The sequence below is a fragment of the Peromyscus californicus genome, unplaced genomic scaffold, assembly GCF_007827085.1.
Source record: "Peromyscus californicus insignis strain IS unplaced genomic scaffold, ASM782708v3 Scaffold_21__1_contigs__length_65335640, whole genome shotgun sequence".
Lineage (NCBI taxonomy): Eukaryota > Metazoa > Chordata > Mammalia > Rodentia > Cricetidae > Peromyscus > Peromyscus californicus.
Genome location: NW_026294514.1, coordinates 8,454,482 through 8,467,571, shown reverse-complemented (window position 1 = coordinate 8,467,571; position 13,090 = coordinate 8,454,482). Strand labels below are relative to the sequence as shown.

Below are 13,090 nucleotides of genomic sequence, written 5' to 3'. Positions count from 1 at the left end.
CACTTCGAGTTTTTGAAAGCCCATGCCAGGGCTAGAGAGATGGCTCAGAGGTTAAGAGCACTGACTGTTCTTCCAGAGGTCCTGACCATCTGTAATGAGATCTGGCACCCTCTTTTATGTACATAATAAATAAATAAGTAAATAAGTAAGTAAGTAAATAAATAAATAAATAAATATTTAAAAAAAAAGCCCATGCCATTCCCGGTTGGCACTCCCTGCCTGGGCTTGTAGATGGAGGTGTGAGCTCTTAGCTACCAGCATCACGCCTGCCCGCCTGTTGCCGTGGTCCCCTCCATAATGGCCATGGACTCCAACCCTCTGGAACTGTTGAGCCCCAGATTAAATGCTGTCTTCTATAAGTTGCTTTGGTCATGGTGCTCTGCCACAGCAGGAGAAAAGGAACTAAGTCAGTTGAGTAGTATTAATTACCATAAGGTAATACGTGATTTAACTTTTTTTTCAATTTTTATTGTAGAACTTGTAAACCTATATAAAAGAAAGGAAAAATATGATAATGAATTATTTTGTAACCAGCACACAATTTTAAACAATCACCAGCATTCTGCCTTTCTGACTTCATTTATTCCTGACTTCTAAGTGCTGGGGTTTGTGAGTGTCCGTGAATAACCACGCTAACCTGCAGCTCTGGCCTGTCTTCCTGCTTCAGAATGTCTCATTCTGAGGAACTGGAACCACAGAAGCTTTTTGCCTACAGAGAGAGGAGAGAAATACTTACTTGTTATTTTCCCTTATTCTTAAAAAAAAAAAAATCTTTTATTTATTTATTGATGAGATCAGAGACTGACTGCCTGACTCATCATTTTCTCTGAGACCGTAACTTTTTTGGCCTCAGAATGGACTTTATAAACATTGGTTCCATGAAAGGATTGATCTCGTCATTGCTTTATCTGCGATTCTAAGGCAGCTTAAAGAGTTGCCTTGACAGTGCCCCACATCATCCTGCACTCTGGTAGGATTTCAGTAGCATCAGATCCTGGATATCACGTTGGCTTCCATGACAGCTGGAGTAAAAATCTCAGGTGGTAGTGCTTTTAAACAACCAAAGCTAAATGTAGGATGCTTTGCTTAAAAAGGAAGGAAGGAAGGAAGGAAGGAAGGAAGGAAGGAAGGAAGGAAGGAAGGAAGGAAGGAAGGAAGGAAGGGGAGGGAGAGGGAGAGGGAGAGGGAGAAAGCAAGGCAGTCCATTTTATAGCATCTAATTCTGTGCTGATGAGGTAGAGGCTACCTTCAGGGTCCAGCCTTTGCAGGTGGGTTTCAGACTAAACACATGCCTGGTGATACAGAAGTTATGTCCTGGTAGTCAGACTAGAATGTGGGTAATAACGTAAAAAGCTGTGTACAGGCTAACTTTTAAATGTGAAGGTATTTGTTTTTGACTTCCTGACTGTGGGTGTTTGTTTCTAGAAAAGTCTCTCTAGTTCATACTTACTTTGGTTAGAAGGCAGGTCACTATATATGACTCATATGGACATTGTGAGGCTGGAAGTTTGGGGGCAGCAGTTAGATATACTTAGGTCATGGGCTGCACAAATGCCCTGAGGTCACTCTCATGCTGCTCTGTGGGTCAACTGTTCATCTGGTTAGTAGTTTACTCAGGGCCTGCCCTTGACCTGTGTGTCTTTTAAGAACATATTGGATGTTTCTTAGTCACAAACTACCACTTTGTTTTCCTTGATCCTAACTACCAATGTTTCCATATATTATATCTATCGATGACATAAAAGGAAAGTATTGGAGATGTTTGTTTTATATCATTGTTTTCTGTTATTAACCAACAGGATACAAATAGTTGGATTTTTGGCTGCATAAACAGCACATCTATGTGGTAAGTTGTTTGAACCACTTGCTCATTTTTCTTACCATGAACAATGCTTAGAAGTTAAAAATTCAGAATAGGGGTATATATGTGTGTGTGTATATATATATATATATATATATATATATATATATATATATATATATATATACATGTGTGTATATATATATATATATATATATGCATGCATGCATTTATGCGCACACACACACACACAATTTTTTTTTCTCTTTGGTTTTTGAGTAAGGTCCCATTCTTCAGCTCAGGTTGTCCTGGAACTTACTGTGTAGCTCTGGATGGCCTGAAACTCACTGTTATTCTCCTGCATCAGCTTCCCCAGTGCTGAGATTATAGATGTGAACCACAGCACATGGCCAGAAGAGCTTTGTATGCTCATCATATGTTTGTTTTACTTGCTGTATCAAATTGTAATTTTTATATTTTAAATTCTGATTACTCTGTGTGTGTTATATATGCCCATGTATGTATATGCATGTGTGCGTGTTTGTGCTTTATGTGTATATGTGCTGTGTGTGTGCAAATGTGCGTGTGTGTGCGCGTGCACATGCATCCGTGTGTGTGTGTGTGCATGTGTGCTCAAGCACACATGCCATGGTGTATGTATAAAGTTCAGAGGACAGCTTTGGGAGCTGGGTCTCCTCTTTCATTCTGGGTTCAGGCTGTCAAGTCTGCACTGCAGGAGCTTTTTCCCACTGACTCACCTCACTGGTCCTGACGTTGTTTTAAATGAAAATCAAAGGAGATTTATAACTCGAAACTTTTTTTTAGACATTTAACTAATCAATTGTTAGGAAAAACTAATAGTTTTTTTTTTTTTTCCCCAAGGGAATTTTATGGACTTGTATACGTCACAACTATACAGTCTCTCTCCTCCAGGGCTGCAGATGGTTTTTCTGTATAGATTACATAAGTCACATCTATACAGTCTCTCTGGCTTTTCTGTAGACTACATACATCACAGCTATGCAGTCTCTCCCCTCCAGGGCTGCATGCAGATGGTTTTTCTCTTTACTCCGAAGTTTCTTTGTAAATTATAATGCTTGAACATTTGTCCTCTAATTATACCTTCATATTTATTTCAAAGCCGGCAAGGGGTTGATTTATCATGGAAAGCTGAGCTGCTGCCAACAATTAAGGTAAATGATAGCTTTAGAATTGTATATTTAGGTAAAATAATTCAGCTGGTAGACATTTTAGAATGTGCTCTTTTTAAAAGTCTCAGGAGTCTTTTCTTTGGAAATATATTTGATGAGGAGTAGCAAACGATTAGCTGTGCTTTGTTTATTTTCAGAGATTAAAAACTGTAAGTTGACAATTTGCTGAACCTGTTGCAGCTTCATTTACTAAAGAAGCCAGGGAGAATTTTTAAATTCTTTTTTTTTTTTGGTGGGAGGACGGGGTGGAATATGCTTAAATGGTTCGTTCTTAAACTATAAACTGGTTAATGTATTCTGTTGAGAATTCAGTTTGGGAGGAAGGATCTTGCAGTGGGTAGTAAGTATTTCAAAGAGATGCTGAGTGATTTTCTAGATTACATCACTTTGTAGTTAAGCAATTGGGAAACTCTTGTATCTAGTTCTCCAGGGTGGTAAATGACAACATGGAATTACTTAATAATTGTCAGTGATTTCTTTAAGTGACTCTGGTAAGTTCACAAGTCTTTTTAAAAAACAAAACAAAAAAACGAAATGACTAATTTGTATAGTCTCAAAATCTATTATGGAAAACACAAAACAAGTCTGTAATGTGATGAAAATATCTGTTCTGATTTCCAAATTGCGTTTATTATAATTTACAGCCTCATCTGGGTTTGGTGGTTTCAGTTTCCAAGTAAATCCATCCCTTAAAATAAAACATACTTTTCTAATGAACTCAGTTGTGAAACAGAAGACATCTAGCCGGTCCCAGTCCTCTCCCATTGATACCAGTTGAGTTATTTTTTCTCACTGATACTGATTTCTTTATTGAGTGAGCAGTACTGGGGCCTGCCCTCCAGTCACGTCCTCTCCATCACTGGGTCACGTCCTCAGCCTCTTGCTTTTTATTTCTGAGGTGGGGGAGGGGCCTCACTAAGTGTGCTTGCTGCCCTTGAATTCTTTATAGCCCAAGTGGGCTTTGAACCCACGCTCCTCCTGCCTCAGTCACCTGAGTGGCCGGAATGCTAATGTGTATAAACAGTTAACCCAGTGTTCATTGTACTGTCAGAGAGCAACTTTAAAAGAAGCATCATGTCAGGGGAATAGTCAGTTAACAAACTCCGGTTGGTTTTTGTTTTGTTCTGTTTGTTTATTTTTTGCTTTGGTCGCTCTTTGGAATACGAATATGATTTGTGTTTGTAAAACAAATGTATAAAGAAGCAATTTTACTCAATAACATCTTAAAAAAAAAATCCATCTCTGAGTCTTTCCTAATCTTCCAGGCAAAAGCCAAACAAACAGGTCTCAGGATTGATCTGATTGTAGAACTGTATCTCATTCTCTTGAGATGCAATGAGTATTCCCTTCAGTTTCCAGCTTGGGAATTCTATTTATTTTATCATTTCCGGGAGGAATGAGTGACTAAAGACCTTATAAAACATACTCTGCCCCTGCTCTTCAAATGCATTTCCTAGCCGGGTGTGGCGCACGCCTGTAACCCAGTGCCTAGGAAGCGGAGGCAAGGAAGACAGCCAAGCATTCCCGCAACCGGGCAGCATAGTGAGGACTTGTCTTTGTATCATGAGAACGGTTCTCAAAACATGTAAATTTCACAAGTAAATACTGTTTTTTTATAAATCTACAAAGACTGAAAAATGTGTTTACCAAACGGTAAGCCCATGTTTGTTCTTAATTTAGGAATCAGATGTCTGGATAGCGGGAAAACAAACTGTTCTGGCTGTCTACTCTGTGTATCTGGCTATCCTAGAACTCACTCTGTAGACCAGGCTGGTCTCGAACTCAGAGATCCAGCTGCCTCTAGCTGTCTGCTTTTTAATAGTGATTTCTGGAAGAGAAGATTACAGCATTCTTCAGTCTAGGTCTTTTAAGTTTAAGATAATATTAAACACAAACAAGCTTTCCCATTATACTAACAAATTTTATATAATGTATCAGTGATTTTTAGGTACAGATTTCTTTTTCTTTCTTTCTTTTTTTTTTTTTTTTTTTTTTTTTTTTTGGTTTTTTGAGACAGAGTTTCTCTGTGTAGCTTTGCACCTTTCTTGGATCTCACTCTGTAGACCAGGATGGCCTCGAACTCACAGAGATCTGCCTGGCTCTGCCTCCCGAGTGCTGGGAATAAAGGCGTGCACCACCACTGCCCGGCCATGGTTTTCTTTTAAACCATAAAAATGAGGGAATAAAGCAAAGTATGGTGGCTCATGCCATATGTGCTACACGGTAAGCTTAAGGCCAGCCTCGTGTGTTTCCAAAAGTTAATAATAAGTAAATAAGCTAGCATAGGCCATCATGAAGGCAAGGGTACTTGTTTAAAGGAAAAAACAATGCTTGTTGAGACTTAACAAAGATCTTAAAGATTCCTCTAAGTTTTTTCCTGAATAAAAATGTCCTGAAGGTCTCAGACTCACACTGTTTGCTTCGTTTCCTCCGTGTGACCAGTGTTGTAGTCCCAGGGATCACTGTCAGATGTAGCTTTCATTTCCTTAATTAGGACAGCGCAGCGTATTCAAACCAGGCAGTAATTTCTATGTTGCCCTTTCTCCACATCAGAGGTGTACAAATAAAGAAATGTGATGAAAAGATTAAGTGAAGATGCTTCGTAGGTTTTATGCATATTAATGTCATCTGAACAGAGGTAATGTCATTAAAATCATCACTCTGAGGCATCTCTGCCGACTGGACTTTAATAAATGGGTGGAGTCCTCCAGTAAAATGTTACGAATTCTAACCTGCCGTTACTGAGAATCCGTGTTCAGTAGCTGTTAGAGCTGATTGCTCCACAGAACAGGTCCGTTCTTCCTGACTGGTTTATCTTTCAGGCTCTCTTCCCAGATGCCTATAGTTTGTGTGGCACCTTTGTGTGTCTTTAGTTTCCGTTAAGACGCAGGAGTTTGTGGCTTAGCTGGGCTTCTGGTCAGGCTGGTCACTTCCTCAGGTTTTTAGGGAAGTGGCTTGTGTCCTACTTCCCCACACTGGTGTTTCTGGAAGAGAGCGAAGAAAACAAATGTCTGTGGAAACTTAATGTTTCCCACATATTATATTCATTCCAGTTCTACATCTACTTCCAGACATAAAACTGGGTTGAAAACTGTGTTTGGAATCTTGGTAAATTATTGAAAAGGCTAGTCTCCAACCAGTCCATTCCCCAAATACAGATATACAATCTGGTTTTAATTTTTATGTAGTAGAACAAATTATAGTTGTTCATTTGGTGGAATGTATCATTATGTGTTTTGTCATGTACTAAATAAATGTTATTGGATGGTGGATGGTGTTTGTATATTAGCCAGTGACTCTTTGCTACTTTCGCTAAGTTAGAATCCTTGGAGACTAAGTTGTAACTTTTCCATCACATTTAGCAACTTTGGAGTGTTCTTTGTCATTGACTGCCATAAATGTAGAAATACTGCCATAATGCTCTCTGTAATAGATAGCCGAAGTACAAAAGAAACACACCACATTTGGAAATAATTATAAAGTTAACTGTTATAAAATTAAAAATCATTAACTTTAATGTTAAACATCATTTTTTTCAATCTGAAGAGCTATTTCAAGGAATATTTTAGGTGGTTTATGTTTAACAGTAGTTATCATAAATTTGTCTTTTTGTAGGATTATTGATCTGAGAGTGTAAATGTGGATATAAACTTGATTTGTGTGTGTTTGTGTGGGGGTGTGAGGAGATGCCAAAAGTTAAATTCAGGGCCTCATGCCTATTAAGTGAGTGACTTAAGAGATGATTTTTAAAATTACTCACTGAGGAATAAGTTTCTGTGATTTTTCTTTGCATGCATTCATCTTCGCCTTGGAAATAAAAGTGACTCTGTATCTCTGCCTTTCCTTTCAGTCTCTGACGTTACGACTCCAGGACTATCCTTCTCTGTCGCATGTTGTTGTCTACGTACCGTCTGTCCATGGAAGTAAGGTAACAGATAGGCTAAGGTCTTTCTGGAGTGCACGGAGGATGCTCATGGGAAACCGCTTTCTGTTGATTTCCAAATAGGTTCAGGGTTACCTAAAACGAGGGCCAGTGTGGTGATCCACCTGACGTCACGTCGTTAGGATAACCCCTCCCCTTGAGCAACTACGCAGAGTAAATACAGATCCTTTTGTGCCAAACTGGCTTCAGTGTGTCAGTCTTTCCAAACTTGCTGGGTACCGTTTTATGTACAAGGTATCGGGAATTAATAGGAAATACAGAAAGGATCTCCTTGATTTGTCATCCTGTGCTGTAAGGAGGAAAAAGAGCAATGTCAGATAATGAGAAAAGGCAGGTTTTTTAAATGCATAGAATACAAGTCAGAGCATAACAAGCCCGTGGAAAGTGCAAACCACAATAATATACTGAGGAATTCAGAATGGCTTTATGGGAGGTGATGATGAACAACTGTAAGGAGAATATCCTAAATCGTTTCTGTCAAGCCCCAAGTTACTACCATGTGTGGCTATTTACATTTAAATTAATTTAAACAAAAATCCAAATTTCAGTCTCTTTGTACTGTACACATTCCAGAAACTCAGTAGCAGCATGGCTATAAAAACTGTCATCAACAGTTCTTTAACACAGAAGTCAAAACAAAAAACAAAACACAGTGAGAAAGCATGGTGTGGAAATGAGTGAATAAGTAAATAATTTGGAAAGGCCAGCCTTTTGAAAGATAGCGTAACAGTGGACAGAAACGCAGGAACACTGTTCTGGGCGGCGCTGTGGAATCCCCGACTGAAGCCGTGGACAGGGGCAACAGGAAGCCGTTAGAGCGCTCACCGACTGCAGCGCTGGCCTCCTCTGTTTGTGGTGGAGGGTGCTGCAGCAGGAGGATTGACCACCGCTGCAGGGGTTTTGAGGGGCTGTAGTCGTGGGGTGGAGGTGAGAATAAAAAGTGGGGGGCTTTGAGAGCGTCACAGGGAGGAAAGTGTAGAGGGGAGAAGCCCCATTATCCATTCTCCTTGTAGACCAGCAGACGGACCCCCTTCGAGGTCCAGCCCAAGCGAGGCTCCTTTCCTGCTTTCCCACACTCCCCCAGCCATCCACGCGATACTTTTGGGTGACGCTCTGGGGAATATTCATATTATACTACGTTCTAAATTATTTGCTAGTATCTCGATTGTCAGCAGCATACTGGGAACTCTGAGGTTAACAGCCCAATACACTGTTCCCCACACTTTTGCACCTCTGATCTGCAGTGACTGCCACATTAAACACACAAACAAAAACGCAGAGTTCTTTGAATGAGAAAGTGGATGAGATTTGTGATGAAAATAATTAGGAAAATTTAGAAGAAAGTAGGGAAAGGATAAGGGTGTAGCTGCGAGTCGTCTTGAAGACTGAGTCTCACAGTACCTGTGAGCTGAGTTCATTGTTTTGTTTTGCTTAGCTCAAGTGAGAGGTAATTCAGCATGTTCAGTACTAAACGCCCTCTTTAAGGGTTTTCCTATGAGGTCAGTTGGTTTTGAATGAATCTAACATCTTTCCCAAACTTGTAAAGGCCTTTTCTGGTTATACCAGGAGATCAGTGAGCCCTTCTGTAAATAGATAGTTGTAGCAGACTAATGAATGCATAATCCGTCTCAGTCCTCTCCGGAAAGTAACACTGCTCTCTCTCTCTGCTGTTTCTCGCTCACTCACTGGAAAGAGAATTTAGATCTTTGATTTCTGCGTACAAAAAGTGGATATCAAAGGATAGCTTTTAGATTTGGGAACTATAGTGTGGAATGAGCTGCATTTTCCCCCCGGATCAAAAACAAACAAGCCCAGATGCTGACTGACTTCGGATATTTTAGAGAGAGACCTTTGGGTTCTGCCTTTCTTGGTTAAGGGTTTGTTTCATCATACAAAGCTAAGAGCACAGCCAAATTTTAAAATAATAAAAAAATTCTAGTTTTTTAAATACCTTTAGATAGAATGACTGAGATTGCTTTTAAAAACTGCTTCCCTATCTCGTGATTCACCCAAAAGCGCTTTGTAACAATATGAATAATCCTGTTCAATAAATGATTTCTAGTCTTTGAGTAGCTCTTTTCTGAAGTGGAAGGAGTTCTTGTTGGCTTGAGAGAAGGATTGAAAGGAGAGCACTTAGCACAGTGTTTTTCTTTCTGTGCGCCGCCCATGCGGACAGGTCTAATGGAGTCTCCCACACCTGTTGTCCAATGTCAAGAACAACTGACAGTCCATCTGTGGGCAAAGGAATAGCATGGCTGAGATACCTAAGGTGGAGTTGTCACAAAAGCCCAGGATGGACTCTGGTGGCTTCCGTTCTCTCGAGACAGCAAATTGTCTTCTGTTGTGAGGATTATATTCATTTTTCCATCACCTCCTACTGGTGAGGTGATGGAATAATTCTGTGCTGTTGTGGCTATTTATATCTCTGTGCCTTTCCAGAAACTGCTCCTTCTGCAGATAGCCGAAACAGAGTTTCCTACACATGTCTAGAAATGTTATTAAAAAAAGAAATGTCAAAATAAAACTTGTAGTGGCATGCCATAGTCTAGGTTTCCTTTTGTGAAAAGCCCCCGTTTTCATAAGTGAGAATTCATTTTTTCCATTTTCTGCAATAGCTGGCTGATCTGTAATCTCATATAAACAGCATTAGCTATAGATGAGTGCCTACAAATGCCTTTTGAAGCCTGATTAAACTATAGATATTTAAAAATTACAGGATTTAATAAAAAAATCGTAAGTAACAAAGTTACATTTCCCTTCTGACTAGGAAAGTACTCAGAGACATATTATCTAAATCCTTAATTAATCTTCAATTATCTTTGCATCTCAGTGCTTTGATCTACCCTTTAATACTCTTCCTCTGAAAGACATTTTATTATGTTTTAATAAAACTTTGCAATGAACTTGTTATATACATGACCTTCAGATAATTTAGTGTATTTGATAAGAAATTGCTTACCCAGTCCTCTCAGCATAGCTCCTGCTTCAGGAGTTCTTGTCAGAGCTACTGTGTAATCAGTGCTGCTTCCTCCAGAGCTGAAGTTTGCTTTCCACACAAACATCAAGATTTTTACTAAGTTGAATTCTATATTTTCTAATAAATCAATGTCATATCTCAGTTTGTCGTAGATTGTGAGTTCTTTAAAAAAGAAACAAGATCCTTACAGCTTCCTGTGACTCATCTTTTTTCCTTTGGTAAGTATTTTGTTTTTGAAGCTTAAGCATAGCTTTTAGCAGTGCCAATTTATCTTGCCAGTCATGAATATTAAATACTAGTATGTTTCAAGTACAGTTCTTAGGAAACTACATGGTCAGGTTCTTTGGTTTGATACTCACCAAACACTGGGCCAGCAGTCAGCTCCTGACAAGTGAACTCTAGTGGGATGTTGCTTAGTTACTTTTCTGTTGCTGTGATAAGACATCATGACCAAGGCAACTTATAAAACAAAGTGTGTATAATCAGAGAACATAACGGCCATGCAAAGGCATGGAGGCTGGAACTGTAGCCATAAGTTTTCCGCTTTCGAGTTCCTCCAGTGTTTCCTGAAGTTCATCTCAGTCTTCCCGTGGCCTCCATCACATGGGAACATTTCAAGGGTACTCAGTTACTTGTAGAGCGTCTCTTCGTTTGGATATGTTTAGTACTGTGGCATTTTCAGGTTGAGCTTACGTATTTTTGCCAAGAACACCACAGATCTCATGTGCCTTCCTCGTGTGTCAGAGTGCGTGATGTTAATGACCCTCCTTACTGTGGTGTTAATTTTGACCTTTGGTTAATTACGGTGGTACCTGGCAGATACCTCTACTATGCAGTTACTATTTTCCCTTTACCATTAATAAGTATCTTGGAGGAAATAATTTGGAAAAAATGTGCAGCTCATTAATTTTAGCATACCATGGGCCACTTATTCTTTAGCAAGTAAGGACTCCTGCAGTCTCCATTTATTGAAATCCTGTCTGAGATGGAGTTGCCTCGTCTGTCTTATTTATTCATTTATTTTTAAAGACGGTATAGATTAGTGAATGTATATTTGGGGTGTGGGCCTAGCTCCGTGGTGGAGTGCTTGCTTAGTGTGGATATTTTATTCATGGGACCCCTCCTGGCTCCCTGTTTTTGGGGTACAAAATGCTCAGGAAAATCCAAAAGTAATGACTCTGAATTACCTGTATCATTTAAAAAGCATGCTCTAGACAGCAAATCTTCCTAAAATTGGAGATAAGTACTTGACTTTAAAAAAATCTCTTTAGTATCAGAAAGTCATTATAAGTACTGTTTCATTCAGCATTTTCTGCACGAGAATTTGATTTTTAGCCGTTGCTTCCTACATATCAACAGTGAAAACCTGACTTAGCTGGTCTTCCTGGTAGTCCAGAGGCTCCAAATTCAGCACGCAGCCTCGCCTGGCCTTAAACTCATCACCTCCGCTGACATGCTACCACGTCAACAGATTTTTCTCCTAATTTCAAAATTCTGTTATTAATTTTAAATGCTATTTGAGCAATCAACCCGTTTTTTAAAATTCTCTGGTTTCTGGATAATACAGTCCTTTTAATTCAACAGGATTGTCTTCACGGAAGGTGATACTAAATATGAGTGGCCTGTACTACAATGTAGAGCTTCTGAACTTTGGGCAGGTAATTCTCATGAGTAGAACAGGAGGAATTGCATCTTCCTTTGCTATTTCATTAAACAAGTCAACTTTGGGTTTTTGTCTTTGTCAAACTTTATCAGATATACCAAGCGTTTAAAGTCAACGTGGTAAGCAAGTGCTCTGGAGGCAAAGGTGAGTGTACAGTATGACATCTGAAGAACCAGCAAGTTGCTTTGATGTTTCTAGAATGTTTCTTACTGCATCTCTTTTCTTTCCTGTATTTTATATGGAGTAAAATTAAATATGTGATCAATATTTCTGTTTTCAAGGGATTTAGCATAGATTTTTCTCTTAATAGTAAACCATATTTCTGTGTTCAAAAGTACTGTATATTTTGGGATGGGTGAGCTGGCTCAGCAGATAAAGACTGGATCTCAATTCCCAGAACCCACAAAGGTGGAAGAAGTGAATGACTCCATTAAGTCTCTCTGACCTCCACACACCCACGTGTACTCACATGCAAGCATTATACACAGCATAATAGTAATCATAAATTTAAAAAAGGTTAAAGTACTGTAGATCTTTGTCTTCTTACAGTAGCAATTCAAGTTTAGCTGTTTAATTTTGTATTAGATTTCTTAGTACTACTAATATACTGTAATGTCTTTTATGAGCCTAATATTCAATAATCTTTTTTTATGTACTATGACCCACACTGATCTTTTTCTAAAATGGGTAGTTTCTATGTTAGTTAGTAGTCTTCTAGCTCGTGTACAAGTTAAGATAACACGCAGAGTAATGCTTCTCCCCTTTGTTTCTTAACAGAAGAGATAACTAGTATCTACAAACTTCACATCCCCTGGTCTTACGAAGACTCCCTCACCATTGCACAGTGAGTATACGAGAGAACTGACTTTAAACTTTGGGGTTCTCAAGTAGATTTGTGCTTAGTTCATTTCAGCCATGTGCATGATTAGAGTTCCTCTTAGCACAGTGTACGCACCCTTTAATGTCACGCCCACCACTTGAGGTAGATGTACAGTAATCGATTTAAAGAACAGAGCACTTACGTCTTGCCCTAACATCTTACCCTTATCTCTGCCATTCCCCACGTGCTTGAGGGAGCAGCCAAATAACTGCCGTGAATCAAAGTGTCCCCTCATGATGACAATGTGTCCTTTACCTTCCTCTACATCATTTCATTAGATGGTGCTGAGAATTGACTCAGCCGTGGCTGTTTTCCAGCATTTCATATCTGAGGATTGATATTTCAATAATCTCTTTAGGGTTCCATCTTCCACAGAGATTTCTCTGAAACTTCATGTTGCTCAGCCGGAAAATGACAGCCACGTGGCATTGTTAAAAATGTACACGTCGTCAGACTGTCAGTATGAGGTAAGACATACGTTTGCATCATTAAGTACGCTTCAGTTATAGACAAGTAGAGGTCTTCTTTTTCTGTTAGTTGCAGATACATATTGATGTAGAAGCCCATAAATATGAGAAATTAAACTGTTAAATATTTTCCACTCTGCTTCTTTAC

General features: G+C 39.2%; 1 protein-coding gene across 1 annotated transcript in view; it reads left to right on the top strand.

Annotated features, from left to right (window-relative positions):
* Window positions 1–13,090, top strand: part of Pgap1 (post-GPI attachment to proteins inositol deacylase 1) — a 77,446-nt gene that overhangs the window by 32,098 nt on the left and 32,258 nt on the right. Inside the window, exons 11-18 of the mRNA XM_052749460.1 lie at window positions 1,800–1,846; window positions 2,943–2,994; window positions 6,863–6,940; window positions 10,075–10,150; window positions 11,517–11,590; window positions 11,688–11,739; window positions 12,373–12,439; window positions 12,834–12,942. Of these exons, the coding sequence (XP_052605420.1) occupies window positions 1,800–1,846; window positions 2,943–2,994; window positions 6,863–6,940; window positions 10,075–10,150; window positions 11,517–11,590; window positions 11,688–11,739; window positions 12,373–12,439; window positions 12,834–12,942 (555 nt within the window). The remainder of the gene's footprint in view (window positions 1–1,799; window positions 1,847–2,942; window positions 2,995–6,862; window positions 6,941–10,074; window positions 10,151–11,516; window positions 11,591–11,687; window positions 11,740–12,372; window positions 12,440–12,833; window positions 12,943–13,090) is intronic.